This window comes from Zingiber officinale, chromosome 2B (assembly GCF_018446385.1).
Source record: "Zingiber officinale cultivar Zhangliang chromosome 2B, Zo_v1.1, whole genome shotgun sequence".
Taxonomy (NCBI): domain Eukaryota; kingdom Viridiplantae; phylum Streptophyta; class Magnoliopsida; order Zingiberales; family Zingiberaceae; genus Zingiber; species Zingiber officinale.
In genome coordinates this window covers 93,880,495-93,908,010 of record NC_055989.1, presented here as the reverse complement: position 1 = coordinate 93,908,010, position 27,516 = coordinate 93,880,495, and the positions used below count along the sequence as shown (strand labels likewise).

General features: G+C 40.6%; 1 protein-coding gene across 1 annotated transcript; it reads right to left on the bottom strand.

The window, feature by feature from the left end:
- Positions 1–10,587: 10,587 nt before the first annotated feature.
- LOC122046407 lies at positions 10,588–12,216 on the bottom strand. Its single transcript, XM_042607095.1, has 2 exons — positions 11,513–12,216; positions 10,588–11,435 (listed from the first exon to the last, which is right to left on the bottom strand). The coding sequence occupies exons 1-2, from the start codon at positions 11,861–11,863 to the stop codon at positions 10,845–10,847; spliced, it is 942 nt and encodes a 313-aa protein (XP_042463029.1). The 5' UTR covers positions 11,864–12,216; the 3' UTR covers positions 10,588–10,844.
- Between the last annotated feature and the right edge of the window lie 15,300 nt (positions 12,217–27,516).

Genomic DNA, 27,516 nt, shown 5'->3' with positions numbered 1-27,516 from the left:
CCCATAACTCTTTGGCGCTTGAGAAGGATCCTACTCTGTTGAGTTCCTCCTTTGTCAGCCCGCATTGTAGCATGCAGGTTGCTTTGGCATCGACTTCAACCTTCTTCTTTATACTAGCGTCCCAGTTGATGCATGAGACTAGTTCTCCCGCGTCGTCACGTGGAAGTTTGAGACCGGTCTGGATGATAATCCACATCTCGACTTGCGTCTTGAGGTGGTATTCCATCCGGTTCTTCCAATAAGCAAAATCCTCGCCGGAGAAGAGTGGCGGGCGGACTGTGCTAAAGCCTTCTTGGAGGGCCATTTTAAACCTTGTACACAGAGAATACGAAAACAGAATATCCCAGGACTTGATCCTGGATTAGCAGTGCGGTATGAAATTAAAAAAGAAAAGCGAGCTCGAGTGGTGTTGCACCGACTTCGAGCAAAAATCAATTCCAACGAAAAACTAGATCGGAATATAATAATTATACTAATCCTGATCGACTCCGAAAAGTTTGAAAACACCACAAAAAATTTGCTTGACTGGTGGTTGCACCAAATCGAAGCGACCCCACTCTGATACCAATTGTTGGATCGAGACGTGCTAGAGGGGGGGTGAATAGCGCTTGTGGCTTTCACTCGTTTTGGATTCGTAAAACACTCGAGAAGTAGCAGCGGAAATAGATAAAATGACAATCACACAGAAGACTCCAAGATTTACTTGGTTCGAAGCCTAGGGCGACTCCTACTCCAAGGCCCGCGATCGTTGATCGCTTTCGGTGGGCAACAACTATAATATTGCAAATCTTTTACAAGCAAATAAGTACAGGTATTAGACTTTAAAAGATTATACCGACAAATACAAAAGATAAACGAAGTGGTCGTCGATTGTCGGAGTAGCAGAGTCTGGTTGAAGCTTTCGGAGCAGCGTACAAGATCACAAGTTCTTCTGTTCGAGTTCTATCCTGAAGCTGCACCCCGAGGCTCCCTTTTATAGCTCTGAAAAAACTGATCCAGATCCCCAAGGCTCGGGATCAAGTTTGACCCGAGGAAGATCGGCCGACCGATCCCCGGTTCGGTCGACCGATCAGATGACCTCCACCTCATCTAATCCGCTCGCTCTGCCTCGATCCGATCAACTTTTATCCAAGGTTCGGTCGATCGATAAACATGTTTGGTCGACCGATCAGCTGCTTTGACTCAGTCCAGCCGGCCTTATCCAGTCGACGCCCAACCTTGGTTCGGTCGACCGATCCCAAGGTCCGGTCAACCGATCTCCTTGTCGAGCCCGGTCCAACCTCTAGAAATCTGTTCTGCTGGCTTGGGGGTTCGGTCGACCGATCCCAATGTTCGGTCGACCGATCCCGGTCAGTCTTAACCCTGTATAAAAATATTAGTTTCCTACAAAATAGAGTTAGAACACAAACGATAATATATAGAAATAAATTTGACAGTGTCTAGACTGTCCGGTTCTGACTTCGAATTTCCAACCGGAAACCCTAGGTCGAACCGACGCCTACTGTTCCCTCTTCCGGGGAACGCGTCCTCACCTACTCCACTCAGGAGAGTTTACCTTTGGTCAGCGTCCGGTCAGATGCTTCCGGTCTTCATGCTAGACGTTCAGTCCTTGACCCGTCCAATCTTCCACCCGGTTCACGACACTAGGATTTCAACCTAGGGTTACCGCCCCCTAGAACTTTTGCCCGAAGCTCCGACCCGCCAAGACTTTCCGCATAGGGTTACCACCCCCTATGACCTAGGGTTACCACCCCCTAGGGTTTTCCCTTTGCCTAACCGCAGCTAGGACTTTCCTGAAACACTCAATCATCCACATTAGATAACACTTAAACTTAACTTTGAATCCCTTTGTCATTATCAAAACTTGAGTTCTATCGTTGGATGCTTCCCGCACCAACAAAAAATCATTGTCGTAGCCCCAAAAATGATTGTAACTAGCAGTGTTATTAAAAAATGCTCTAAACAACAGCGATTTTAAACCATTGTCTTTTCATTCAAAGACAATGGTTTAAAACCGTTGTCGTAGCCCCCCACTTTTAACAACATTGCCAATTACAATGGTTTTAAAGGGTCTACTACAATGGTTTTAACCGTTGTCTTTTAATATTTTGTTGTAGTGATGGTAGCTAATGGTACAGTTATAATCCTTCAGAATCTCCATCCATCTTCTCTATTTGAGAATGAGTTCCTTTTGGGTGAAATGGTATTTGAGACTCTTATAACCAGTGAGAATCTCAAAAGTAATATCATACAGATGATGCTATCAAATCTTCAAAGCAAAGATAATAGTGGTCATTTCCAAATCATGTATTGGGTAGTTCTTCTCATACTCCTTCAACTGACGAAAAGCATAGAAGACTACCCTACCGTGTTGCATCAAAAAACGGCCAAACCTTGTAGATAAGCATCGGTGTAGAGTACGAATCCGTCCTCTCCAAAGGGCAAAGCCAGAACTAGTGCCGACGCTAATCTCCTCTTCAGCTCCTAGAAGCTGGTCTCGCGGGCTTCTAACCACGTAACCTCACGTCTTTCCTGGTCAGGAGTGTCAGCGGCATAGTAATGCAAGAGAAACCCTCACGAATCATCTGTAATATCCGACCAATCTCAAGAAACTATGAATCTCCTGAACTAATTTCGACTGTTCCCAACTGGTGACAGCCTCGATCTTCTGAGGATGCACCAAAATACCTCGGCTAGAAACCACGTGTCCCAGATAACCGACTGAATATAGCCAAAAAGTACACTTGCTGAACTTCCCATATAGACGATGTCGTCGAAGAGTCTCCAAGACTATACGAAGATATTGTGCATGTTCCTCCTCGGAACGCGAGTAGATCAAAATGTCATCGATGAAGATGATAACGAACTGATCTAGATATTCCAGGAAGTCGCGGTTCATCAAATCCATAAACACCGCTAGAGCATTGGTAAGTCCAAACGGCATTACCAAAATCTCATAATGTCCGTATGTAAGACATACTCAACCATAAGATTACTAGCAACGAATCTGTAATCCGATCACCAACTACATATCACTAAATCCATAAATATCACACATGACACTCACTATGTCACCATTAACGACAAACACAAATAATATATCATCAAAACAAATATTCACTAATAGATCATCAAACAACCACATAACTCAACATTTAATCTAATATATCATTAGAAATTAACATAGCACAATATCTGATCTCACAATATCCATTAATAAATCATTAGAAAAATAACATATCACAATATCTAATCTAACAATCTCAATCAATCTCAAACCATCCTCAACATCAATCAAACCTGATAATTTTCAAGTAACAAATTCTCATCTGGGTGTACTATCAAGATGTATAAATATATCACAATCCCACCTAAGATGTATGACTACTGAAATCCAAGGGATATCCCTTAACTTCCTGATCGATAATCAACAACTCTCCAAGTAGTAGAGATACGATCAATCCAAAAGATGAGTATAAAAACTCTACGAATCCTATCCAAAATGTCTTATGAGTATGTCAATCTCATCCTTTAGATACTCAGATATCCACAATAAAAAAAATCACAATTCAAATTTCAAAAGGTCTCTCAACCTTCTGACTAAGAGTCTACCCATCAAAGAATATCACCACAAATCTCATAATCATACCTGTAAAATGTCCTCCAACAATTGTCGTCAAAATGTCGAACCCTCGACAAATATCGATAAAAGATCGAATACTCCAATCTGAATTATAAACTTCAAGACCTTGGTAAAATAATCATGTGGTCAAGGTCTCAAGCTACTCGATGGAGACAAGGCTTGTAACCATTGTCTTGTAACACATCATACTATGATTGCTCCACCTGAGGTTCAGTAATCTCTGGTGACGAGCAATGCCCACAAGGGTAGAGAAGTACTATCAACAAATAGCTAATCGACATAACTGTTGATCGGTGCTCTGCTCCTCGTAAGTCATCATAAAATGTTTTCACTCAGTGAAGGTGAAACTTCCTAGGTGTTAATCAACTAACATCACCTTATATCACTGCGGTTCATAAATCCCTAGATACCATCAAGGATATCTACGATCGGTTCATGAGCCAGGATCCCCCATGGAATAGCGTTAGGCGAGTCAACTGACCATCACCTTATAATCCATCATGCTACTGAAAGAGGTAGTGAAGTACTCGCTCTCAAAACACCTCAACGTAATCACCAAATGATGCCTTGATCTCAAAAATCATCATCTGCTTCTTCCTTCATGTGATGCCTTGTCACGTAAAAGATAAGCAGTTAACTTTACCTTTTCTTACGCCAGTATAAACTATATATCTGAATGTACTCACCAAGTTATACAACCAAGTAATAATTGTATCTCATAAGTGTTAGCAGATAGCTTTACACTTTTTCCTCAACACTGGGGGTATTTTATCCGAATGTACCTTCTAAGTCATCCTACCAGGTACAGACGATCCAGGGTCAAAGTCCCCATGGAATAGGATACGTCAATCCTCTACAGACTGACCAAGCCAACAATGGTATACGGCTAATTCAGTCTTCTCTATATTGGTACAAGTCATGTACCCAAATGTGCCTCAAAATATCTAACCAAGCACGAGTAGCACAAAAATCAAAATCTCTATAGAAATAGAGTAAGTCAGTCCCCTACTGATCGAACCAACAAAATAGATCAGTCATCAGCTAACTGATCCAATAGGAGTACATCAATCCTCGACAAAAGTAACTAAGGTAAATCAATCCACAACTACCCAAGTCAATAAGGGCAAATCAGTCCTCTACAGCCAGAACCAAAAAGAGAATATAAATTAATCCTCTACAAACTAAGTCAACATGATTATTACTGGTAGTATGATATGACGAATCCTTGAGACTGTTATCCTTGATCTCCGGTAGGGTCAACCATGATCAGTGGTTGACCCATCACATGAAATATATGCTACAAACACCTAGGCAGGTACTAAAAGAGTACTAACACACGTCATACGAACTATCATAGATAAACTATATATGTACTAAAAGAAGTGCATGATAACAGTAACAAACATACCTCCTATAGCTTAGAGATGTCCTGCTGTTACCTGGTCCCAAAACCTGAAAAGTCACATCGACAAAACTAAATCACAAAATCCAAAACATGAAAAGCATGCCTCGTAAACCTGTGGCTCTGATACCAATAAATTGTCATGCCCCAGAGGATTCCTTGCCAGAGGAAAATCCGGCAGCATCTCTCCTGTACCGGTGACAATATGAAGCATGAATACATCTACAAGAATACATCAGTCCACACAGCTGGAATATATATATATGCAATCACACAGTTATATACTCAACCCCCTCGGTTAGAATAAAAATAACCACGACCAATCAGTTATATATAACAGCCCATATAGCTATACCAAGAATACAATGGTAAAATAAAAGGGAAGCTCATACAAACCAAAACAACACAACACAATGCGTGCCGACACGGCTTAATCACAAATACAACACCAAAAACAACGAAATAGCCACATGGATAAACACTAATACAATACTAAATCAATAAAGAATATATAAAAATAAATCAAGAGCGAGGTAAACCATCTTCTGATGTCACGTGGGACCGACAGACAGGATACTCTAAGCGACACGACATATCTATGTGCTAACCTGAAAACAATAGGAAAAAAATAAGAGGTAGTGATTTCAACAACTCAGCGGATATCGAACTAACATGCATAGTAAAATATAACTACTAGTAATAATCATGGAGTATAGTCTCCTGAACAATAACAGGTAATGCAAAACTGAACAACAGAAGAAGAACTATACTCACCATGGTCTCCTATCCTGACATAAGGGTCTTCAAACCAAATACATCATGTCTCCTGTATGCATGTCAATCATATGCAACCACCAAAATGCAGCATCAAAAATGCAGCAAGCACAAATAATAAATGCAATCCATGCATATGATGCAAATGACATGGTCACCCCTGACGCCAATGAGCCACCTCACACGCGATGGTGAGACCAAGTGGGTAGGGCTATGATAACTATGCACTCTATCATCACTACTCTTGAGTGACCGAGTGGACAGGATGCTATCGGAGTACACCTATCCTCCTACCCTAAATAGAGTGGGGGAGTTAATCTCTCATCTCCTTGTATTATAGTCAAGAGGAGGGATCCCTGTCCGCTACCACGCTGCAGTCATCGCTACCCATGAGCGGACCAGCGGAGCCCTGACAGAGCAAACTGTACACACCTTACCTGATATACTACTAACCCATGAGTGGTTGTGTGTGTAGATCATGTAACTAGCGTTGTGCTCAACAATAATAGAGCTGTCAATCGCTCAACATGCAATCATGCAAAATAGTGCATGACACTAAAGCATGTAACTCCTGAAAATACCAGCCTCTTCATAATGTGTACCAAAAGGAAAACTAAGTCCATAACAATGATCTAGGTACACATGCTAGATAATAATCCTAGGTACATATGCCAAGAAATAAACCTAGGTATACATGCCAAGTAATAAACCTAGGTACACATGTCAGGTAATATCTAGTAGCTAGACCTATATCCGGTAATACATTGTATGTCACTATATAAGTACACATGACAAGAAACAAGAGGACATAAGCATGAATGCACAATAGATAACAATATGGACAAACTACGGGTATCAAGTAGCGGCATACCAAGCAGATATAAACATAACCATTGCTATTAGTTATAACATACTAAGCATATCAGAATGACAATATCAAAAGAGATAAGTCAAGGGTACCCGCCTTTATACGTAGATCGTGTCAAACCAATCCCATGTCGAGACACTCGCCTCGAATCAAAGTCTTGCGATCACATAATGTATTTAGCTAATACATATGTAGCAAATAGCTAAATAAAATCTCCAACCTAATTAGGGAAAACTCTAATTGAAATAATTAACCTAATTCATTAATCCAATTAGATTTAACTTAATCCACAATTCCTTCACTTCAATCCTACTTATGAGTTAATCAATTTAATCATGGTCATCTTCTATGATCAATACACACTTAATTCATCCACAACAATTCAATGATCCTAACATCAACCATGCATTCATCTAAATCAATCAACTACGAAATAACTATCATGTATCAAACCAACTCACCCAAGCTGTATACTTCGTCATTAATTTGTCGATGGAGCACCCGCTGCCGGAAACTGTGGCCGGAGCTAGATAAAACTGATGATCTCCAAATCAAGCACCCTAGAACCAAAATCAATACATCCACAACTGAGCACAATAATAAATTCTTAATCCATATCCTTTAGATTACCCACTTACCCCCAATAAATCCTCACCTTCTGGTCACATCGTCAGAACAATATAATCTAGTTGGAATCTTCTCATCGAGCCAGAGGCTGAGATCCAGCATAGGTCCTAGAGGTAGAAAGGCAGAAGGATGATCGGCGGCAATAGCTTATGGCTAAAGAGAAGTCGTTAACGACGAAAAGGGCACAGATCAGGAGAGGAAGAGGATGAATCGGTTTGGGCACAATGATAGGCGGTCGACATCGAACTTCTCAATGAGAAGAGGCTCGAAAGAGTGGCGGCTCAAGCGACTAGTGGCTGATGGCCAGCTAACATCAATCCATGGCATCGGGTGCTGGCGTGCCAATGGCTGGAAATCAGGACCAGAACGACCTCGCAACATCATCGGGCTGGAGGGTCGGATAGGAAAGGTCGACATCGCTGATTAGGGCTCGAAAGTAATGCTGCTACCAATCTGCAACTGACCTCGATGGTTGGACAACAGTGGCTCGAACGACGATCGAAGGAGATGGAGTAGCTTCGCTCGTGCGAGAGAGAGAGATCGGAGGGAGAGAGGCTGGAGGCTTTGTACTCGTGGGAGAAGAGGAAGCAAGGCGTCGGGAGGGTAGCACCAGTTGGGAAAGACGAAGAAGGCATCGACGACGAGTTGGAGGACGAGAGGAATTCGGGGGGAAGAGGAGAGAATCGGGAAGAGGGGATCGACAAACATTTAGGGTAAAATATATTTATATACTTAGGTTTAAGTTTAATTAAATCCTAAGTCAAATTCTCAATCAACCCCCATCTATGGGTATTCCAAACAGGTTCTTCCCAAGCCTATAAATGCATACCCTCTAAATACGCCATAGAGCTACGAAAAATTCTTAGAAAATTCCTAAAATTTCTAAAATTCCACTAAGATTATTTTACAAATAATCTTATTATTTAATTATTATTTGAGTATCGTATTTTACAGTCGGAGCTCAGCAAGGTGATACACACACAGGGCATGGATAAGAAGGCTCGCCCCATGTGCTATAATGTCTATGGTTATTTTGAGAAGAGGCAGAAGTTTATCAAATGGATAATCTAGTATATGGAGAAAGGGATCTGCAAGCACCTAGATTTCACACCTGGTGGCGTCTCCTCCATGGTCCAAGTGACTAATCTCATAAACTCACCAAACGCTAAACTCTTGCAAACATCGGTTGGTCACAAGGCAAGCCGTCACTCTATTGTAGGACAACTTGTTGGGCTTCCACAAAGAAGATTGTTTGTTGAAGATTATAGGGATAGTTGTTGAATTGAAATTTATTTCAAAAATCAACGTCAGATTCTTTTGAGATGACTTAAGCTGATAATCTCAGACTACTAAATAGGAAGAAAGAGCTTCTTAGAAAGTTGGGCTGCCTGGAAGACTTGGCCGAGGTGTTCAAGACCCAAGGCTGATATGTCCAAGGTTGAGACAAAGCTATCCGAGGTTGAGGTTGAGGCTGAGACCAAGATACTCGAGGTCGAGATAGAGATGTTCGAGGTCAAGACTGAGATGTTTGAGGCTGAGATAAAGATGCCTAAGTCCAAGGTTGAGACAGAGATGTCCAAGGCTGAGATAGAGATATCCAAGGCCGAGACACGAGGATGAGATAGAGATGTCTGAGGCTGAGGTAGAGAAGTTTGCTGAGACACGTGGCCGAGATGTCTACTGAGACACAAGGCCAAGATGTCTGCCGAGACACAAGGTCAAGATGTCTATCGAGACCCGAGAAAGAAGATACTCAAGTTTGCATTTAATGTAGTTTTCTTAAAACAGATTCATTCCCCTCCGATTGTGCTTCGAGGTTGTAATGAACATTCGTTTCCAATGATACAACGAAATAATCACGTACACAACCAAGTGCCAGTTGTTCGTGGTGAATTGAGAGAGTACCCGAATGCTATTATGGGTAGAGTTGCCTTATGAGTGCACGACAAAGAGAAAAAAATGGAAGAACGAAGGTGGAGGAGTTTCTTTCTCTATTGCTTTCTGTCTATGCTGACCAAGTCCTTGTTCATGCCAGATAAACTCTTTGTTGATCGAGTCAAGGGATCTCCTATATGAATTCCCTGTTGACTTACCTCTGCATCAGTATCCATTTGATATATGTCCCATTTTGAGCTGTCCCAATTGCAATCAATGTATGGTGATAGCCATCATTCTTTAATTTGATCGAATATATCCAATTCAATCCAAGAACCAGTGTCTCATGTTTGATTGTGCTCCAAAACTTTTAATTCTTTCTCTATAGCATTATTCCATTTTGTGCTATCTCATACAAAGAGGTTGAGAAAAGGTTTGATAGATAAGGTTGAAGTAGCACCAGACCAATTATTTAAAATGGTTTAGGTTTATGTGCGTGCCTAAATATATTTAAATAGTAGAATTATTGTGAAAATTAATATATATATATATATATATATATATATATATATATATATATATAAGTGATAGAGAACAAAGTAACAAAGTAATATAATCCATGCATTATTGGAATGATTCTCCAATAGCTAATAATCAATTTATAGACTATAATTTTTAAGAATCCTTATTATTCTCTATCTTGTCGAGTATTCCTTAAAAGTAGTCAAGCATTAGGAAGTGCATATAATTATTCCACTTATCTTTGTCTCTTTTATTTTCACTTCTATCTAATGGTGATCATCATCTCAAAATCATGTTAAGAAGGTGTGCATTTTTTTTATCTTTCAATAATTGAGATCGACTTAGTCAAAAAAGGTTTATCCCTTCCCTCGTCTTCTTCGATTGCGAATGACCCACGACTCGTGTGGGTGGTGACGGCTACGAGCTAAGGGTTGGGGTGAGCCCGCTACCTAAGACGCTCCACAATCGTGAGGGAGTGAGCTAGTGGACTGAGTGATAAGGACAAGAGGTAAATTGGAGATACGGAGCACTTTTGTTTTTAAAAAAAATTTTTTTGGTTGTTAATAATTAAATATAGATTTTTATAATTATAAAAATTAAAAGTTAATTTTCCAAAATGACCCCCTTAATTTATGAAACGACAATCTGGAGGCAAATCAGAGCCATGAAGCAGTAAGGAAACAGGAGTTTCTGTCTGTTTGCTGGATTTACCATGGCGGTCGCCGTCCTTTTTCACGTCCATTTCACCCGACAAGGAGATTCCACTTGTCTTCTTGTCCACCCAATTTCGACTTTGGCGATCCCACTGAACACTAACAGATTTAGTTTCCTGTAAAGGTAAAGAAGAAAAGATGATATCTTCTTCAACAAACAAGCTGCGATAAGATTCCTGCATTTGCAGTATTAAAAATTTTATCTTTTTTTTTTTATCAGAGATTTCACATTCTATTCTCACTGTTTCCGTGGAAAGACTACAGAGATGCTAAGGAGTGTTGCTCTTTGTAATTGTATATCACTAGAACAGTTTTCTTTCGTCAGAGAAACAATAATTGATGAAGACAAATCTAAAAGGTAGAAGAGGCTTCTTCCTCAAACTTCTCTCCGTTGCTGCCGTAGTAGTCGAACACTTGAACTCAGTGGTGGCTGCAGATGTCCAGTAGCTTTTTTCTTCCCTCCACAATCTCATCGAACAAGTCGTCCAGCTGCCCGATGAGGTTCTCAGTCCCGATCCTTAACGTCAAAAACCAGTCTTTTAGTCCTTCCAGCTTCTCCTTGAGCCTCCCTGCGGCGACGTCTGGTTCTGCGTCGGCCTTCTCCAGTTCCTCCTTCAGCTCCTCCGTCGCCGCCCGCGAGGCCCGGAACTCGTACATCAATGTTCCCGGACCGCCACCGAGTTCCTCGACCTCCCCCAGCAGCCTCTGTTGCAGTCTCGCCAGGGGAGTGGCGTAACCTCCGGCGTAGAAGGCGGAGCCGTCGAGGTTGCCCTGTTCGGGACAGCAATAGACCGATCCCCATATCAAGATTAAGAGAAGGAACGAGCTCACGTTCCTCAGCGCGTATAACACTCCTCTGAAGCCGTTGAATCCGTAGAGCCTGGACTCCGAGAACGCCCTCTCATCATCCAACCGAAGCGAGTCCGGCTCCAATTTGGTCTCCGCCAACACCCTGTTCTCCTCCTCCAGTCTCATTGCTTCTCGCCTACAAAGTGTGATGGCTCGCAGCGCCTATTAGCGAAGGAAATCAGATTAGAAAACGCAACTTCAAGAAAGAATTTTGAGGAGCCAAGGAAGTCGACCCGGACCTGGAGAGCGAGGTCGGGATTGGGATTCCTGTGCCAGACTTCGAGGGAGGAGACCATATCAGCTCCACGGGAGTTGTAACTCTCCATGCCGGAGACGCCAAGCTTGATGACATGGCAGACGTCCCAAAGGCGGGAGCTTTCGTCCATGTACTCGTCGAGCCACCGCTCACCGGCAGGCAGGTGGAGCTTCTTCACCAAGCCGATGAGCTGGGAGTGAAGCGAGCGGAGGAGAGCGATGGCACGCTGCAAAAACTGCAGCGACATGAAGGTGTTCGACGAAAGGTCGAGCTCATCTAGGCCGGCCGAAAGGGAACAGAAGAAGCCGTTGACGGAGTAAGGAGAAGGCCTCATGGCGAGGAGGATGGTGGGTCGAGGTGAGCCACGGGAGGAGAGGAGATTTAAGGAGATGAAAGGGGAAGGTTCGAGGACAATGATGAGTGTCTCCTGTGGGGGGAGAAGGATGATTAGGAATCTGCCATGTTGAGTTGTTTAGTGGCAGAAAGGAAGATGACTTGTGTTCATTGCTCTCTTCTCCTTGGACTGCCTCCTGTTCTCAGATTGGTTCCCACCTTTTTAATTCCTCTCAGTGACTGATGCATCTCCATGATGGAGTGGGTGGTGTGGGGGAGGCCACCACAATCTTTACTTCTCTTTCTGCTTCAAGTGGAGCGAGGGCCCTCTCCCTCAAAGTGCTCCCTGCTTTCATAGATTTTCTTCTTCTTTCTTATCTTTTTTTTTTTTTTCTTTCTTAGCCATAAATGATAAACAGATCTCGTTGTCTTTTAAGTTTGAAAATCGGTTCCATGGAACCTCCCCGTGATGATGAGCAGCTGCCGCACTTGTCGATTCAAGGAAGAAGAAATTCATTAACATACGAATCAGTGAATTCGACAAGGTATGGCTTTGTCCGGCTGCAGAGATGCACTCACATCAATTTGTTCTTCCTTATACTGCACCGAGAGGTGGGTCTTGGTGTTGCAGAAATTGCAGTGGTCTTGTCTTTTGCTGAATACTTTTTTTTTAAAGGCATTTTACTAGCTTAAGTTTTAAAATCATTTAAAACCGTACTTAATTTTTATAATATCTAAATTACGTATTATATTTGTAAAATATTCCTTCTTTTTTCTCTACCGATCCATCCGTTAATTTCGTCTTAAATACATTTTTTTTATAAGTTTAAAAGTGTGCTATTCTGAATTTATGCTATCAAATTTAGATTTGAAGGTATAAATACAATTTAAAAAAAAAGTTTGAAGTAATTTAGAATTTTTAGGCCCATAAATTTATTTTGGGCGAAATTGACTTATGGACTTGGAGTGTAAAGAAAAGGAGTAATATTTCAAGAATATGATATTTGCGTAATACTGAAATTTACGGAGAATAAAGAGCTTGTTTGGCTGAAGAACGTAGCTAATTAAAGCAGCTCATATTTTAAGATGATCTCTCTCTTTTCAGATAGATCTGCAGCCATGTGAAAGAGACCCCTGTTGAATTTTGCATAGCAAAGTTAAGAGTTGGCTGTTGACGTTAATTGGTCGAGTTGTTTTCAACAACTGTTCGACTGTAGATTAGATGTTGTCTCGTGAAGAATAAATAATAGGAACCGAGAAGGTAGAGGATGATGTGGTGTTCGCTTCTGCCGGAGGTGTCGAAATCTAGATGCCGCCCTTAGTCGTATAAGGTGGGGATCTTTAGTTGTCAAATAATTCCATTGGTTTTACTTGTTCTAGTTGTCCGCCCATGTGATATGACATTTTATGTAGCGCATTCACATGACTCAACTTGAAGTTAAAACAATAACCACGCACTCAAATTGGTGTGCCTACGCTAATAATCAAAATAAATGTTAAATAGACAACCATCTCCATTGACTATGTATGATACTAGTAATATCCTCGAGATTATGATCCAACCATAAAGACGCTCAGTTATCTCTTTCCATTTAGGACATATTTATATAAAAAAAAATTCTTTAAATTGAACTTACAACTAAAGGAGGTTAGATTTCTGATTCTGATAGACCGATGGAAAACTTTTATGAGGTCGGATCAATCATCCCAGATTCGACTTTACCCAACTTGATTAATCATTATTTTATATATGATACTATGGTACAGTGGTACATCTAAGTTTTCACCCAAGCACTTGTGGCTTAATCCCTTGTTATGATATATTTGTAGGATTTTTTTTCTCTAAATGGGCCCCGTAACTAACGGATGTTGGGCTTCTGGATCGCCAGCGGCGAGTACTTCTCGATTTACCCTGGTGGTCATTGGAAAAATTTCGTAGAATTAGGCCGGTCACCCCCAGGGCTAGCTAGGTTTATCATTTTTTTTTTTTTATGTATGATACTAGTAAGTCCCCATAACTATGGTACAACGAAAGGGTATTAAGTTATTACTCAAACATCGACGATTTGATTCCTAGTTATGGCACATTTATAGGGATTTTTTTTTTTTCCAAATGAGGCGTTCAACCACAAGATGTTGGACTTCTAGGTCACCCGCTGTGAGCGCTTCTCAATTTACCCCGGCAGCCGATGAAAGACTTCTATGGTGTCGGGCTGGTTGCCCCAGGTTCGGTGTTACCTGGTTTATCATTTTTTTTTATGTATTATACTAGCAAGCTCCTCAGTACAATGGTAGGATACTCATATAATCTCCCAAATATTCATGGTTTGATTCCTAGCTATAATGCACTATAGAGCATTTTCCTCCAATAAGATGACAAATCTGAGATGTTGAGTTATTGGGTCGCCTGCTACAAGCATTTCTAGATTTACCGCGATGGTCGATGTAAATTTTCAGTAAGACCAGATTGATCATCCCCAATATTAGACCCGAAGGGTTGAAAATATATATATATATATATATATATATATATATATATATATATATATATATATATATATATATATATATAATACTAGCAATATAATTAACAATAGCAATGGCTAGCTCCTGAGCTACGATGCAATGGTATAATACTTCTATAATTAATTAAGCCAATTCTTAGCTATGGCATACTGCAAAATTAATTTGGGAAGACAATCTTGGAATGCATCAGGCAATGAGGAGTTTACACTTTTGAATTTACTCTAGTAGTCAGTAGAAAATTTTCATGGAACCAAATCCGTCACCTTCAGGATTAATCGATTCAAAGAGCTGGATACCTATATTATCAAAAAAAAATAATGCCAAATAATGTAAATCAAGCTAATACTAATATCTTCTATGAAAAAAATCAACAACTTTATCACAATTCATGAACTTGTAAATGTAAGTACCCCATGGTAATTTTGATGTGATCAACCAAGTCAAGTTAGGTCCTGTTATATTTTGATATCCTTGTGTCTAAGTGTGCAGAAACTTATTAGCACAAGAGGTCGAGTAAAAGACGCAGCTAGAGAGAAGGACGACACGGGAGAGAGTCGATGGGCTCAGTACCTTCGAGGGACGAGGTGCTGCGGAAGAATACGTTGACGGACGAGAAGGAGGCGCGCGGCGTTTCCGAGGGATGAGAAGTTGGAGCGGAAGGTTGCTCGAGAAGACCATAAAATGAGTTTGGGTGAGCCCTATTTCGGATGGCCGAAATCACCCAAGTGAGCGGAGCCGGAGCGAAAGACCTGAATCAAAAAGTCAATAGGAGGTTGACTTTTGGGTCCGGACGCCCGCATCACTTGGGTGCCCCTGGGCGCCTCGCCCAGCGGGGCCTATGTCGACTCAGTCCAGGCATCTGGAACCCTTCCGGGCTCCTAGACCAGAAATATTATCGAAACGCGCACTATCGCGATCCGGCACTACGAGGATAAAATTCTGTTTGTGTCTAGGCACTTGGAACTTTTTCAGGCACCCCGATCAGGGATATAAATACAGCTCTAATCCTAGTAGCTTAACACAACACCTGTGAAATGAACTCTTTATCTGTTCTTCTACTATGTAAGCTGTCAACGCTGTAAGAGGCTTCTTCGCCTGAAAGAGATTGTGATAGTGAGCTTTAATTACCTTAGATTAGTAATAATCTGATTGCAAACCAAGTAACTCCTTTTATGCCTCACTACTTATTACTTTTTATGCAAGTGTTAATCAAGCTGTAAAGTTCGAGAAAGGTTTTATTTCTTTTATTTTTGTGCAGGGCTATTCACCCCCCTCTAGCCAGCCGCCAAGGGGACCAATAATTGGTATCAGAGCAAGGATAATTCAAGAGGACTAACCGCCGATCGAAGCATAAGAGATGGTCAGACCGAGCATCTATCCACCGAAGTTCAAGGGGGAGTTCGCAATTTGGAAAAAAAAAATGGAGGTATTTTTCAAAACAGACTTTGATTTATTACTAATTTTAAAGTATGATTTTGTAGCACCAAAGAACAAAGAAGAATATCAATGGACCAAGAAGGAGTAAGCAGATTTCATAGCAAATGGACGAGTCAAACTTCATCTATTGAGCGTGCTACCTCTGTAAGAAGTCAACAAAATCTGTGCCTATGAATCAGCAAAGGAATTTTGGGAAAAGTTCCTGGAGCTACACGAAGGTAAGTCTGAAGTCAAACTCACTAGACGGGATTTGCTCCGGAACCAGATCAGCAACCTCCGATTAGAAGAAGGTTAAACCATTGCACACCTTCACTCAATGATCAAGGAGCTCATCACCGAACTCACGAATCTCGAAGAAAAGGTAACCAACCGAGATTTGCTAAGGTACGCGCTTAACGTCTTTTCTAGGACTTCTGAATAAATATCCTTAGTAGATGCTTATTATATCTCTAAGGATCTAGAGGTAAGTACTTTAGAAGAGTTATTTTCGACATTTGAAGTGTTAGGACCAAAAGTAGCTAGAGGGGGGGGGGGGGGGAATAGCTCGTCGCGTGCCCGTTGTTCGGCGTTGCTTGTTTCTTTGAAGATGTGCAGCGGAAAATACAAAAACAACTCACACAACGCTAACACGGTTGGTTTACTTGGTATCCACCTCACAAGAGGTGACTAGTCCAAGGATCCACACCTACACGCACACCCTCCACTAAATAAAACTCTCCTTTATGGTAACTACCAAGGGCGGAGAAGCCCTACAAGACTCAATACAAGAAGAAGAAAGGGCAGTAAAGAAATACAAGCTTTCAAGCTTACAATGAGTGCACAAACCCTAACCCTAGTTTCTTCTTCTTGCTTTGATCCGCCTCTTGACTTGGAAGAGCCTCCAAGAACCTTCAAGAACTGGCGATCTCGAGCTTTAGAAGCGCTGTGGAGGAGCTGGTGAAGATCTGAAATGAATCGGTGAAGAAGTGCCGAAGACAACACTCGCCTGCGGCTCAAATACGACTCAACGGTCGGATCCCAATCGATTCGATTATTCCCAATCGATCGGGGAGGCTTTGGATCGATCCACGGATCGATCCAGAGCGCCTCTGTACTCTGGAAAAATGCCTGGATCGATCCATGGATCGATCCAGCGCTTATCGCGCGAAGCAGCATCGTCCCAATCGATCCACTGATCGATTGGGACCTCTGGATCGATCCACTGATCGATCCAGAGGCTTTCTGTTCGCTAGGTCCGGATCGATCCACTGATCGATCCAGCACTTGGTTTTTGCCCAAAACCAAGTCCCAAACCTCCCAAACCAACATCCGGTCAACCTTAACCTGTTGGTGCGTCATGCCTAGCATCTAGTCACTCCCTTGACCTGCTAGGACTCCCTCACCAAGTGTCCGGTCAATCCCTTTGACCCACTTGGACTTTTCTTTCATGCCAAGTATCCGGTCACTCTCTTGACCTACTTGGACTTTTCACCTAGCTTCACTCACTAGGGTTTTCAATCTGCCTAGCTTCACTCACTAGGTCTTTCACCTGGCTTCACTCACCAGGACTTTCCTTCCGCCTGGCTTCACTCACCAGGGTTTCCTTCCAGTCAGGTATACCTACTTGACTCTTCTTCAATCACACTGATCAGTCCCTGATCAGAATCTCCCCATATGAACAACTGCACCTGCATTGTCCATGTGTCTACATGTATTGTCAAACATCGAAACTATGACCAAGACTCAAGCTTGGTCAAACCAGTCAACCTTGACCTAAGGGATATTGCACCAACAATCTCCCCCTTTTTGATGTTTGACAATACCTTTAAGTTTGGACCATTCTGAGTTAAGCTAATCTCATAGTCTTAACTCCATTCATGCCAAAGTATGAATGTTGGTTCCCTTCATTCTCCCCCTATGACCTCCCCCATAGGTAATGAAGGCCTAACTTAAACCACACATTCTCCCCCTATTGGCACACATCAACCCATCTTTGAGCACACATAAACCCGTGCCTCAATTTTGGGTACTTTTCAACAAATGCCCTATTGTTGAAAACTCTCCCCCTGAAGAGTTGCTCATCGTTGTTCACAACTTCACTTGTCGTGACCAACACGATAATGAAGGACCCATTCCCTTCATTTTCAAATAATGCTCGCTCTGGAGCATTAACATGGTCTAATGACCCAAATGAAGGTCTCATACCCTTCATTTATCCTTAACCCTACATTCTTCCTCAATGCAGTCAAATGCCCATCCTTGAGTGTTATTCACTTAACGGAAGGTTAACCACCTTCCAAGGTTTATGAAAAATAATTTTCATGCCTTTAAAGAGTCCCTGCCCCTAAAGACATGGTGGTAACTTCTGTCATTGCACCAATAATGACTTGGAATCCCTAAAACTTTAGGAAACCCTATTGTAGAAGTTTTGAGGTTCAAATATTTAAAATCTGAAACAAACCTCAACCTAAACTTCAACTTAGCCTTCCTTAACCAATCCATCCTTGTTTTCACATGAAAATACCCCTTTTATGTATACAAATGTATTTTTAGGGGTTTGGAAAGGTTACCTAGACTAAAATAGGTTTAAAGATGCTGAAATCAGGCTTTCCCAGCCAAAATCAGCAACTTGGATCGATTGGAGTTGGGTTCCAATCGATTGAACCTTTCTGAATCGATCCACTGATCGATTCAGACTTCCTGGATCGATCGGCTGATCGATCCAGCGAGCTTCTGCTCGCGGGAGACTAGCCTTCTGAATCGATCCACGGATCGATTCAGGCACTCCAATCGATCCATGGATCGATCGGATCTCTGATAGTTGCTGAATTTCAAAATCAGGCAACTTCAGAAATCCCTAGAAAATTCTACAAAAATCCAAAAATCATGAAATTTTGTGTAGGTATTATTTAGGGCATATACTATCAAGGAAAAATAGTTTTCTATGAAAATACTTCATATTTTCAAAGATTGACACAAACTTGAAAACTTGCAAAAACTTTAGTGTTTTCTTCAAGTTTGTGTCTAACTATTCAATGGTGATTACTATCAAAAGATAGCCTTCACCAAGGTTTTCCAAAATTATTTTGAAAACATTTTCAAACCAATATCCCACCATTTTACTTGGGCTTAATGCACATGACTTGTACATTAGCTTTCCCAATGATGGGAAAACACATAACTATGTGTTTTGATGACTCTAAAACTCAAAAGAATGCACTAAATCAGCATCTTGAGTTTTATTCATCTTCCTAACATCTCACTTGTATCTAATGTGCACTAAAACACATACAAGTCACCTTATAGTCCTTGTGAGATGTGAGATTTTGGTTTTGCCCTATTCTAGGGATCATGCAAATCTATCTAGGCATTTTAGAGATATTAGATATCCACCTAGGATGTCACTTGTTAATAAATGTTGTTAAATGCCATTTGTCCTTAATTACAATGAATTAAATTTAATGCATGATAATGTTATGGCATACATCAAAAGGAACTAATTTTTCAAAAGAAAATATCCTATAACTACATGATGTATGAATGTCATGACATGGTATTTTTGGAATTTTCATAATAAAACATGAATACACAAATAAAACATGATGTCATGGTATATAATGGGCAACCAAACATGGCAAGATTTAGCATACTTAAAATATACCTAGATTATCTATCTAAGTATCCTTAACCCTTAGCTAATCCTTAAGCATAAACCCTAGATTGCTCAATTTCCTTAAGAAAATGCCAAAACCCAACTTGACATTTCTTTAATCTCTTGAATTAATTATGCCAATTGAAAATTTTAAAACATTCCTCAAATGTTGGCATATTTCATTTTCCCATAAGAGTAATCACATAAATCAAGGCCCGGATTGCCTTAAATTTCCAAGAGAATACCAAAATCTCAACTTGGTATTTCTCAATGTTTTCCCAATTTGTGCCATTTTAAGATACAATCAATTTTTCCACCAATAGACACATTTTACTCTTTCAAGGAGTAAACTAATAATTTCATTCCATTTTCAAAGGTTAACAAAACCTTGAAAATACTCCTTGAGTGTCAATTTCCTCAAAGTTGGGTTAACTACCCTTCTAATCGGAGTTGACACTCTCTAACCCATCTATGGGGTAGAGAAGATGCTCCTAGGAACCCAAAACCTATTGGTGCTCCTTGGATGCTCTAGATACTCACTAGGGATAACTTCCCTAGATACCTTCCTAGTGACCTTGTTTGGCTTCTTAGAAGCCTTGGTCACTTTTTCTAGGTCAACTCTAGGGATAGCCTCCCTTGTGACCTTGTTAGTGACTTTCTTAGACTTCTTAGAAGTCTTAGTCACTTTGGTTGCAAAGATACTTCTAGGGATATCTTCCCTTGTATCCTTGACTTAACCTCTAAACTTAGGGTTTGTTCCATAACTATATGGAACCCTATGGTAAGAGGGCACATCCTTCTTAGCATTTGGTTTGTATCCCAAACCTCTATGGTCATTGGATGACTTTTGTGCTCCTAGACCTAGGCTATGCTCGTTTTGCCCTTTTAGGATATTTTCCATTCGTTTTAGGGTCTTTTCTAATTTGTCAAGTCTTGACCTCAAGACTTGATTTTCCATCACTAAGTCCTTAGTTTTTGTTTTTTCATTAAATCCTTTAGCATTTTTGTTTCTAGGCTTGTAGCTAAAATCCTTAGAGTTCTTGCCTAGACTTTTACCTACATTCCTCGCCCTAGGTATAGTGGTTTTAGCATGAAAAGCTATATGTTTTTCCTTAATGCTATCATGCTTTCTATTTTCATGGTAAATAGCATTAAAATGATATAAGTTAGAACTATCATGCTTTTTACCATAATTTAAAGGGGTAGGCTCAATGAAAGTTACCTTTCTTTTTACCTTGGAGGCTCCCCCTTGACTTGAGCTTCCTCCTTGAGCCTTGACCATCTTCTTCCCCTTAGGGCATTGACTTCGGTAATGCCCCTTTTGGTTGCACAAGAAGCACACAATGTGCTCCTTGTTCTTCTTTGTTCCGGGGATGGTCTCCTTGAGCTTCTCCTTGCCTTTTTGTGCCATTTGGCCCTTTTTCTTGGCCAATTTGGAGCACTTGCTCTTGTAGTGCCCATGTTCCCTACATTCAAAGCATATAATATGATTTTTATTATTAATTGAAATATTTATACCTTTGCTTGTAGGGGTGACATCTTTTCCTTTGGATCCGGAGGTAGAAGCTTCCTCTTGATCCAAACTTGATACTCCTCCATTTGATTTTGCTTGACTTGTGGAGATGGACGCTTCTTCATCATCTTTTTCTCTTGACCCGGATGTGGAGGATTCTCCTTCTTCTTGATCCGGTGTCAATGAAGATTGCTCCCCCTCAATCCTAGAGGTGGAGGCTTCATCATCTTGAATATGAAACAAGGAGTATGCTCCCTCCTTGTTCCCTTCGATGCATTCCCTTGAGGATGAAGCTTCTTCTTGGACTTCTTCTTCGGAGGTTGAGCATCTCTCAACCTTGGAGTCCTCCTCTTGGTCTTGCTCCAAAGAGTCACCCTCTCTGGATACTTCTTGCTCTTGTACAGTGGAGGGGATCTCTTCATGAAGTTTGGCCAATTTGCCCCATAAATCCTTTGCATCTTGAAATTCTCCAATTTTGCAAAGGATGGTGCTTGGCAATAAATTTACCAAAAGCTTGGTCACTTTGTGATTGGCCTCGCACCTTTGGACTTGCTCCGAGCTCCATTTGCTTTTCTTGAGAAGCTTGCCCTTGGAGTTTGTTGGAGCCTTGAAACCTTCCATTAGAGAAAACCATTGCTCTATCTCCATCATCAAGAAATTTTCAATTCTTGATCTCCAAGAATCGAAGCTTGTGGATGTGTATGGTGGAGCCACCCTTGTATCAAATCCAAGTCCATCTTGGAATTGCATCTTGAAGTTGAGCTTGATAAAATCTTGAACTTGAAGAATTTTCTCCAACTTCTTCACCCTCTAGCTTTTCTTGTTATGCTTGACCCTTCCGGCGATGATTCCGGTGAAGAGCGACCTCGCTCTGATACCACTTGTTAGGACCAAAAGTAGCTAGAGGGGGGGTGAATAGCTCGTCGCGTGCCCGTTGTTCGGCGTTGCTTGTTTCTTTGAAGATGTGCAGCGGAAAATACAGAAACAACTCACACAACGCTAACACGGTTGGTTTACTTGGTATCCACCTCACAAGAGGTGACTAGTCCAAGGATCCACACCTACACACATACCCTCCACTAAATAAAACTCTCCTTTATGGTAACTACCAAGGGCGGAGAAGCCCTACAAGACTCAATACAAGAAGAAGAAAGGGCAGTAAAGAAATACAAGCTTTCAAGCTTACAATGAGTGCACAAACCCTAACCCTAGTTTCTTCTTCTTGCTTTGATCCGCCTCTTGACTTGGAAGAGCCTCCAAGAACCTTCAAGAACTGGCGATCTCGAGCTTTAGAAGCGCTGTGGAGGAGCTGGTGAAGATCTGAAATGAATCGGTGAAGAAGTGCCGAAGACAACACTCGCCTGCGGCTCAAATACGACTCAACGGTCGGATCCCAATCGATTCGATTATTCCCAATCGATCGGGGAGGCTTTGGATCGATCCACGGATCAATCCAGAGCGCCTCTGTGCTCTGGAAAAACGCCTGGATCGATCCATGGATCGATCCAGCGCTTATCGCGCGAAGCAGCATCGTCCCAATCGATCCACTGATCGATTGGGACCTCTGGATCGATCCACTGATCGATCCAAAGGCTTTCTGTTCGCTGGGAAAGGTCCAGATCGATCCACTGATCGATCCAGCACTTGGTTTTTGCCCAAAACCAAGTCCCAAACCTCCCAAACCAACATCCGGTCAACCTTAACCTGTTGGTACGTCATGCCTAGCATCTAGTCACTCCCTTGACCTGCTAGGACTCCCTCACCAAGTGTCCGGTCAATCCCTTTGACCCACTTGGACTTTTCTTTCATGCCAAGTATCCGGTCACTCTCCTGACCTACTTGGACTTTCACCTAGCTTCACTCACTAGGGTTTTCAATCTGCCTAGCTTCACTCACTAGGTCTTTCACCTGGCTTCACTCACCAGGATTTTCCTTCCGCCTGGCTTCACTCACCAGGACTTCCATACTGCCTAGCTTCACTCACTAGGACTTCCATACTGCCTAGCTTCACTCACTAGGACTTTCACCTGGCTTCACTCACCAGGGTTTCCTTCCAGTCAGGTATACCTACTTGACTCTTCTTCAATCACACTGATCAGTCCCTGATCAGAATCTCCCCATATGAACAACTGCACCTGCATTGTCCATGTGTCTACATGTATTGTCAAACATCGAAACTATGACCAAGACTCAAGCTTGGTTAAACCAGTCAACCTTGACCTAAGGGATATTGCACCAACATGAAGTTCATGAAACAAGATGTGCAAATCTAAAGAAGTAGCCCAAGCACAACAATGCCTTAAAGGCAAAACTGGATGATCTGAAATCCGAAACTTCTCTCGATGATGGTGAAATAGTGTTCATGGTAAGGAAATTAAAAACTTTATTTAAAACTAATAAATTTAATCAAGTGCAGGATAAAAGAAGAAGAAGAAAAGTAAGATGCTACCACTTTAATGGAGAAAGACATGTGAAAGATCCTAAATTGAAGAGCAAGGACTAGTACAAGAATAAGAGCAAGGACAAAAGACCTGTCTAGACAAAGCATCGAAATCTAAAGGCGATATAGGACGAAACGTCGTTCGAGTCAGAAATCGAGGCCATCACCGGACTTGTGCTAGTGGCAAGTCACCAATAAGATGAAGACAAAACAAGCTCATCTGAAATGAGTATCGAGAGCATCGATAAAGGGGAAGCAATATCAGAAGGAATCACCATTTCAAAGGGAGCTTCATATTACGGATCGACAAGGTAAGTCAGGTACGGTCTCTATCTCCTAATAAGTTATTTCAGTTTATAAAAATATCATAAAAAATGTCTATAAATTAGAAAAATAAAATGAAGAATTAAAATTAACATTAGCAACATCTTATTGGCTAGAGGATTTCGACAAGATAAAAATTAAAAATGAAAAATTAAAAATAGAAATAGAAAATCTAAAGAATTCTACGTGTTCGAATATAGCGATTTCTAATTTAAAAAATTATCAAGGATTTAATTAGTATTATAAATATCATAAGAACTAAATCAGAAAAGTATCACCAAAACATATTCCTAAAATATTTTTTATTAATCGAGTAGGAAGGAATCTATTTTGGATTCTAATATCATACTTGAATTGAATTTTTATGCATGTTTTATCTTTAATTTGACTTCATATTCTTGCTTAGAATTATCAAATAAATTGTATTGTATAATTTTTGTTATAAATTAATTTAAATTAAATTTTTTCGAGAAAAAAAAATTCCATTACTAATCTATAAAAAAAATTTAAATTTTTTTTTACCATTGCATTATTTTTCTATGATTTTTCTTACAAAAATCATATTCTATTTTTGTTCAATTTTTGAAAAATATTTTTTCTATAAAAAATACTTTCTCTTACATCTTCAGAAAATTTTTCCCAATTTTTTGAGCCTGAAAAGTATTTTTTAAAAAATTTAATTTTTTGAGAAAATGATTTATTACTGATTAAATCAATTTCATAATTTCATGAAAAAAATTTCTCGCAACTTTTGATACTTCTACTTCACAGTTAAAAATTTTCAAAATTTTTTGAACAATTGAATATAATTCTAATATTATTTTTTTACAAAATTGTCTATAAATTATAAAAATCTATAATTCTATTCTAGATGGCCGAAATCACCCAAACGAGCAGAGTAGGAGCGGAATACCCGGACCCAAGCGAGTGGAACCTAGTGGAACCAGAGCGGAAGACCCGGACCTGATCCGAGCACTCGGATCACCTGGGTGCCTCGCCTAGTGGGGGTTGTGTCGACTTGGTCCGAGCGCCCGGAACTCTTCTGAGCTCCTAGACCAGAAATTCTATCGAAACACGCGTTGTCGTGATCCGGTGCGATGGGGACAAAATTCTATCCACGTCCAAGTGCCTGGAACCCTTCCAAGTGTCCCGATTAGGGATATAAATACAACCCTAATCCCAGTAGCTTAACACAACACTTGTGAAACGAATTCTTTATCTGTTCTTCTAATGTGTGAGCTGTCAATGTTGTAAGAGGTTTCTCTACCTGAAGGAGATTGTGATAGTGAGCTTTAATTACCTTGGATTAGCAATCATCTGATTGCAAACCAAGTAACTCCTTTTGTTCCTCTATCTTTAGTTTACTACTTATTACTTTTTATGCAAGTGTTAATCAAGCTATAAAGTTCAAAAAAGGTTTTGTTTCTTTTATTTTTGTGCAGGGCTATTCACCCCCTCTAGCCGGCCGCCAGAGGACCAACAATAAATCTTTCCTTTGCCACTATGGTGCAATGGTAAGAGGTGAGACAGACTTCTTATGTAAAGAGGATTCAAATTTCACTCATGACATATTATACTTGGGAAGTTTGAAAAATTTATGATGCTAGACCATTTGTTAGGATTCATATGCGCTTCCTGATTTACTTTGGTGGCTGGTGAGAAACTTTCATAGGGTCGGTCCGGTTACCTCTAGGATTAGTGTGATTGTAAGAATTGAATATCTGTATTACCAAAAAAAAATAATACTAGCAATATCATGAACCGTAGCAATGCCTAATAATGTACATCAAGTTAATACTTTTAGAAATGTAGAGAGCTAGAATGGGGAGGAGGGGAGGGGGGAGGGGTGAATAGCTTCTATCCGTTCTTTGAACTTGATTTGTAGCAGAAAATTTGAAAGCAATGCTTGCACCTTCGTTTTACTTGGTATCCACCTTCTTGAGGCGACTAATCCAATGATCCATTTCTCACTCTCACAGATGAACTATGAAAAACACCTTTTCGGAGGCAAAGAAGCCTCATATAAGCTCAAGTACGAGAATACAAAAAGAGAACATGAGAATATAACAAGAACAAGGAAGTAAATACAAATACAATGAACACCTTGCTCTTGATCTCTTGTTGCTTGAAAATGTCTCTTGTTGACTCAGAAATACATCAACACTTCACTCTAGAATCACCAAGAACTGGAGGCTTGAACACCTCATGAAACCCCCTTTTTTAGGATATCTCTCAGGTTGAAAAAAACCTCCTAATCAATTAAGCTTACTCCTAATTGATTGTCACATCAAACAACCGTTCAAAAACCTACAAAATGGCTCTTTTTGAAATGCTTAATCGATTGGTGAGTCATACCAATCAATTAAGAAGCCTCTAATCCATTACCCCAATCGATTCTGAAACTTTCTGTGCTATCATGAAAAGGTTGTCAATCGATTACGCTAATATATTGGTTTGGCCTTAATCAATTACTCAATCGATTCCAACACTTCTGTGTTGTTACGACAAAGCTCCCAATCGATTCCCCTAATCGATTGGACTATGCTAAATCGATTAGCTTAATTGATTCAACACCTTTCTGTGCTCCACGAAAACATCCCCTAATTGATTAAGCAATCAGCTTAGTCGATAAAATAATTCCCAATCGATTAGGCAATATGCCTAATCGATTCAGCATATTCTGTTTGCGAGACACTCTCTCAATTGATTTCCCTAATCGATTACTTTGGGTCAATTGATTACCCTAGTATATTATCCAACTCTAACTCCCTTAATCTAAGTTTAAGATTCCTTTTCCCAACCCTCATGTTATTCGTGACTTGTTAGGACTTCTCGTTGCTTAGTATTATCAACCTTGACCTACCAGGGCTTTTTCACCAAGTATCTGGTCAACCCTTGACCCACTTGGACTTTCTATCTCGTGTCGACTTCTCGTTGGACTTTCCATCTCATGTCAACTTCTTGTTGGACTTTCAATTGTCTAGTTTCCAACTATATCTTCACTATCTAGCCTCGCTAAGAATTTCACTGCCTAGTTCCCAATTAAGCCTTCACTGTTTATCCCCACTAGGACTTCCATTTGTAGGATCATTGTACTAGAGGGGGGTGAATAGCGCTTATGACTTTTCACATTTTCGAAAAATGCAGAATATGCAACGGAAAGAAAGAAGTAAACAAAAAAATAATGAGATGACATATAAGTTGGTTTTACTTGGTTCAAAACATGTGATGACTCTTATTCCAAGGCCCGCGATCGTCGATCACTTTCGTTGGACAATCCACTAGAAGTTTGAATAAGGATATAATATTTAAGTAAAAGAACTGCAATAATCTAAATGTTGTAAATTAAATTATATCGACAACAACGGATTTGAAGATTCTAGATTTCTGTCATTGGAGCAGCATTACAACGTCATCGAGGGATTTTCTGATCAACGCACAACAGCGAAAGTTGTTTGGATTGATGTCTTGAAGTTGATGGTCGAGCCCTCCTTTTATAGCCCCATCCGGGCACCTGGATCCCTCCCCGGGTACCCCTAGACGGTTGACGTGGTTCGATCCTGTTGGTGCAATATTCCCTAGGTCAAGGTTGACCGTGTTGACTGAGCTTGAATTGAGTCAAGCTCGAGTCTTGATGTTGTGGTTTCGATGTTTGACAATACATGTAGTCAATACATGAAGATTGCAAGTGCAATTGTTCATGTGTGAAGGAGAGTCAAGTAGGTCAAGATTGACTGGATACTTGACTGGAAGACCTAGTAAGTGAAGCTAGGCAGAAGAAAA

What these genes read in the sequence shown, in the direction of transcription:
- LOC122046407 (XM_042607095.1), bottom strand. Translation starts at nt 11,863, where the DNA reads ATGAGGCCTTCTCCTTACTCCGTCAACGGCTTCTTCTGTTCCCTTTCG. An exon ending in ATCCCGACCTCGCTCTCCAG is followed by an intron (nt 11,436 to 11,512) that starts GTCCGGGTCGAC and finishes CTTCGCTAATAG; the next exon opens with GCGCTGCGAGCCATCACACT.